Source organism: Budorcas taxicolor, chromosome 11 (genome assembly GCF_023091745.1).
Source record: "Budorcas taxicolor isolate Tak-1 chromosome 11, Takin1.1, whole genome shotgun sequence".
In the NCBI taxonomy this organism is placed as follows: domain Eukaryota; kingdom Metazoa; phylum Chordata; class Mammalia; order Artiodactyla; family Bovidae; genus Budorcas; species Budorcas taxicolor.
The window spans coordinates 115,996,101-116,001,514 of NC_068920.1; the positions used below are offsets into that span (position 1 = coordinate 115,996,101).

The following is a 5,414-nucleotide window of genomic DNA, read 5'->3' on the forward strand; positions in this document are numbered from 1 at the left end:
AGGGGAAATTTTACCTGTGATATCTAAATCTTCCTTTTTGTCTTCTGGCTCTCCCATGGGTATGTTGGCAATTTTACAATTAACCCTCAGATGGTGTGCTTTATTAATCAAGAAAACAGTAAATTTTACTTACTAGAATAGATGACTCCACAGCTTTCAGGTACTTTAATGTAAATGGTATCTTTACCTAAATCTAAAATGGTATCTTTCCCCACAAGAATTTCAGAATTCCATTTTCCATATGTAATTACTACTATTTACTTCTTCTCAAGTAATAATTTTCCTTTTTTGGGCCACACCACACAGCTTGTAGAGTTTTACTTACCCTTCTTGGGATTGAACCTGGGCCCTCAGCAATGAGAGCATGGACTCTCAACCACTGGACTGTCAGGGAATTCCCTCAAATAATTATTTTAATGTAGAAATATTATGTTTCAAATAATCCTAATAATCATCATTTCCATGATAAATTGATCATTTGAGTTTTAATTTCCCCTAGCTCTCATGATAGTTATGGCTTTGTATTTATTTATACATTCTTGCACATGTTTGTGAAGTAATTCCTTTTCTTTCTGTTTTTATTTAACAAAAGAATCCCTTGGCTCTCCTATCCTTCCTATTAGATTATTTGTGGGTCCTATTCAATTTTGGAGTCTCAGGACATGAATCAATTACACCCCTGATTGCACTGACCTCTTTGCAAAGCTCCACTGGCACACAAACTAGCTATAAAGATCACATGAGGGTCAGGGCCTATATACAGAATTCCTATAATGTTTCCCTAGATTGGCCAATCTGAACCTCAATCACAGGTCGTGTATCTCAGAGTTACCAAAGCTGGCAGCTCAAACATAAACCCGACTAATGAAGTTTTCTTAGTGTTCTCATATAGCACTGATCACCTGACTAGAGTGTAATAGAAATGACTTTTCATCAATAGCCCAGTGATAGTCTTGGAAGGTGATTGTCAGCAGCCCAGCAGACTGAACATCTTGAAGGAGCAGAGATCTAACTTATATGCAGTGTGGGATCAGATCTACAATTTAACCCAGATCCTCCTCTGATCATTCCTTCACCCTCTCTCATTCTTCCTTTAGCTCTACAGCCAGTGACTATAGAACTCCTAGGTTTGAAATTCCTTCATTGCCTCTTATTATATCAAATTATCACTATCCACTGGGGAACTCCATCTCTCAGAATGCCAGGAAGGGAAATTTATGCCTCTTATTTCACTTAAGATTTTGGCTCATCTACAATGGCAACCCACTCCAGTACTCTTGCCTGGAAAATCCCATAGACAGAGGAGCCTGGTGGGCTGCAGTCCATGAGGTCCCTGAGCGTCAGACACGATTGAGCGACTTCACTTTCACTTTTCACTTTCATGCATTGGAGAAGGAAATGGCAACCCACTCCAGTGTTCTTGCCTGGAGAATCCCAGGGACAGGGGAGCCTAGTGGGCTACCATCTATGGGGTCGCACAGAATCGGACACGGCTGAAGCGACTTAGCAGCAGCAGCAGCAGCAGCAGCAGCAGCAGCATTGACTTATGAGATGATTCTGAAGTTTCTTTAAAATGAACTACCATGTAGAAGAGGCAATGCTGAACCTCTGTTCTCTTACTTGCAGTATCTTCTTGCCCTCACTTATCTGTGATACTTATAGTTCCCATACACATCTCCACTTAATACTCCAATATTTATTTATTTCCACTACACAATTAGAAAAAATACATGTGTATGCCTAGAAGAGTGAGCACTTGAGACGTCAACTGGAAGAACTATTCCTGTAGACGTGCCCCTTAAACAATAACTTGTTTTGTGCCACAGAGGTTAATTATGGAAAAGTCAGTGGGAAGAACAAACTTCACCTCTTCCAGGAAAAAGTGCTAATATGATAATGAGGAAGAGGCAGCATTTGTGGCAACTCCAAGGCTTTTCTGGGAAGAAACTCCTCCCTGTGGCAGTAATGTCCTTGAGTCCCTGTCCTGGCTCCTCTTTCCTGCTATTTATTTCAGTGCCCCTCCCTCAAATTCTCTTATAAAAGCCCAGTCTTTTCTGCCCTGACAAGCCAGTGCAGATCCCTGCGAGAGAGGTAAGTGGGAGCTGAGAGAAGGTGAGACCTGTGATGGGGGGAAAGTATACAAGGACCCATGTCTTCAGAGAACAAGGGAGCTCTGAGACCAGGGGAAGCCAGACTTGGGAGATCTCAGGTACACTAGGATGTATAGATTTTCTAATTTTTTCCAGCACTATGGAAGGGGAGGGATGCTACCAAGAAGGATTTCTTCCTAGGAGACTAGATGAAGGAAAACACAAGAGGTACAACAGGGGGTCTCTCACACCCTCCCTCTGACCACCCTCCCTTTAGTTCTCTAGCTGCCTCCACTCCTCATGGACACAATGCTGCCTTCCCTGGGCCTCCCCAGACTGTCCTGCATGCTGCTGTGCTGCCTGATGCTCCTGTCTCAGGTCCAAGGTGAGATTTCTCTGCCTCTAGCTCTGGGTTCCCAGTGTCTGCTCAGGGCCAAGACGAGGAGGAAAGCTCCTGTGCCTCCCCTGGTAATGGGATATCCCCACACAACATAGAGGCCTGGATTCCTGAGTCATCACTCCTTCCTTCAGGGTACCTAGTGGTAGGAGGCACCCCAGGGGCTCAATAATAGTCGAATGAGACGATTTTCATTTTCTCAGTAGTGTCTAATTTATGTGAGTTGATTAAGGAGGAAAAGCAGAGATAAGAGTAGAAGAATGATGAGGATCCAGTGTAGGAACAAACAGTCCAGAGGAGGAAAAGAGTGTTTGAATTAGGCAGATACATAAAAAGAAAACACACCATCTCCCAACTAGTACATCTAGTTCATACTTTAAGAAAGATAAACCCTTGGAATATTGGCAATGGTGAGAGGTACTTAGGAGTGTGGTATCACTGCCCCAAGCACTGGCCTCATAGATATTCTCCAAGGTCACCTCTGTACTTTAATCCCTCATCTCCATTTTACCTCATCCCTCTCTCTTATTTCTTCTTTTTCAGGGCAAGAACCCAATATAAAACTGCTCTCTGAAAGGATCAGCTGTCCCAGAGGTTCCATAGGCTATGGGTCCTACTGCTATGCCTTGTATAAAGCAGCCAGAAGCTGGATGGGTGCAAATGTGAGTTCCGGGGTTTGCAGTTAATAGAGATAAGGAGAAGCAAATCAGAGGCAGGGTTGTGGGGAATGGGGATCCTCAAGAGCTTCCTTAGTTTGAGAATAAGAAGTTCATGTTTGTAAACACATCCCTTCTTGGCCCTGCCCTTCCCCTAGTGGTATCTCAAGCTTCTCCTGTGTCTCTCCCTTCCCCACACAGATTGCCTGCCAGAAGAGGCCCTCAGGACACCTTGCATCTGTGCTCAGTGGGACTGAGGGAGCCTTCCTGGCCTCCTTGGTTAGGGACAACTTGAATACTCAGTCAGACGTCTGGATTGGACTCCATGACCCAACAGAGGTATATTTATTTCCTTTATAATTTGTTACTTCCAAAGATGCTATGGCCACTCAGTTTCCCCCCCACCCCCATCCCATTTGCCAGCCCAGAAACTACCCAAGAGATCCCTGGAACTCAGGCGATAACTAGGGAAAATGAGGGCCTTGAGGGCAGTTGAAGAGCTGAGTTCTGTGTCAGTTCCTAGACTCCTGCTAAAGTTAATCTACCTCTTATCAAGCTTTTACACAATTCACACAAGCATGCTTTGTAATTCTCTAGGTTTCCCTGAGTCTGAATATGCTGTGCTTAGCAAGTCCTAAATCAAGATTTAGGATTGATGCATTTTTCTTTTCTTTTCTTTTCTTTTTTTTCTTTAATGGGGCTTCCCTGGTGACTTAGCTGGTAAAGAATCTGCCTGCAATGCAGGAGACCTGAATTCAATCCCTGGGATGGGAAGACCCCCTGAAGATGGGAACGGATACCCACTCCAGCATTCTGACCTGGAGAACTCCATGGACTGTGTAGTCCATGGGGTAGCAGAGAGTTGGACAGGACTGAGAGGCTTTCATTCTCACTTTCCTTTTTTATAAAACAGGCATTGTCTAGGAGGTTTAGAGGATAAGCACAAATGCATCCCCAAGTGTAGTTCAGATAGTGACATGTTACTCTGAGGTGTTCTATTGGCCTTTATGATTATTGGCTGTGGAATTTGCCAAGTAAAGCAGGGAGTTAGGGAGAGTTTCCTAGAGGAGAGCTGTGGGACATCATCTGGAAGAGCAGAGCCAATTCCATAATGCTGTGGAGGGGACCAGGCATTCCAGCAGAGGGCATCAGGCCAGGAGAATTCTAAAGGCCTTTCTATCTCGCCTAACTCCATCCTCTGCTCCACAGGGCACTGAGCCCAATGCTGGTGGATGGGAATGGAGTAGCACTGATGTGCTCAATTATTTTGCCTGGGAGAGAAGTCCTGCCACTGTCTCAAACCCTGGTCACTGTGGGATCCTGTCCAGAACATCAGGTAAGAAACAGAGAAGGTCACTTCTACTTAGTCTTTTCCTTTCATCCCTGATTTCTGGGCTTGATCGTCAGAGAATCCTCCTCTCCTATGAAGTACAGTATTGGTTTGTCTGCTCCCATCCCCTCTCATCTCTCTTTCTATCTTCTTCCCTTTGAGTAGGACTTTGGTGAAAGGCCAGAATCTGGGATCCCTCTCCATTGGGTCCTCAGGCTGCACCAACCCCATTGACTCAAGCCTTTTGTCTCTCTAGGATATCTGAAATGGAAAGATTATAGCTGTCATGTGAACCTACCCTATATCTGCAAGTTCAAGGGCTAGATCAGATGGGAAGTCAGCAGCCTGCGTCTTGTTGCAGCTCATCATGGACTTGGAACCAAGTGTGAAGACCCAATTGGAAGGAGATATTTTCCTTACACCCTCACCCTGACCACCTCATTCTGTCTTTCCCTCCTCCCCAGCCTCATTTCAAGTTCTTTTGTACGCTTTATAATCTGAGTTTTCATGATACTATAATAAAAAATTTAGTTTTTGTTTTCCTTTGCTTGTCTTCTCTGCTTCATTCTCATACATAAATTCTGGAGAGGAAATGATTGAGTGAAGAGAATCTGGGGTCAATCTCTGCTCAGTTTTACTCAGGTCTCTGGGGAAATAACTATATGTATATATGTATTCCTCTTGGTGTTTTTGTGGTTAGAGTACATCAGCACTGTTTCTCTGTAGGATGTGGATTGTGGCCATTTAAAGACTTTGCTCTCCCACACACTCTACTGCTTACACATTCTCCTAGGCCAAGTCTCTAACTGTATGAGGCAACCAGTTTAGGAGATGATGTTTAGAACATTATTTCCTAAACCATAAGTAAAAAGGATAGCGAACAGATTTTATTAATATTCATAAAATACAAATGAAATGAATAAATTAAAAAATCAATGGAT

General features: G+C 43.7%; 1 protein-coding gene across 1 annotated transcript; it reads left to right on the forward strand.

Moving 5' to 3' along the window:
- The first annotated feature begins 2,390 nt into the window (after positions 1 to 2,390).
- LOC128056726 (lithostathine-like) lies at positions 2,391 to 4,797 on the forward strand. Its single transcript, XM_052649537.1, has 5 exons — positions 2,391 to 2,475; positions 3,031 to 3,149; positions 3,345 to 3,482; positions 4,353 to 4,479; positions 4,730 to 4,797. The coding sequence occupies exons 1-5, from the start codon at positions 2,391 to 2,393 to the stop codon at positions 4,795 to 4,797; spliced, it is 537 nt and encodes a 178-aa protein (XP_052505497.1).
- The last annotated feature ends 617 nt before the right edge of the window (positions 4,798 to 5,414 follow it).

Excerpts from the sequence above, each read along its gene's own strand:
- LOC128056726 (XM_052649537.1), top strand. The coding sequence starts at position 2,391 with ATGGACACAATGCTGCCTTCCCTGGGCCTCCCCAGACTGTCCTGCATG. Across the intron at positions 3,150-3,344 it reads GAAGCTGGATGGGTGCAAAT|ATTGCCTGCCAGAAGAGGCC; the intron begins GTGAGTTCCGGG and ends TTCCCCACACAG. Across the intron at positions 4,480-4,729 it reads GATCCTGTCCAGAACATCAG|GATATCTGAAATGGAAAGAT; the intron begins GTAAGAAACAGA and ends TTGTCTCTCTAG.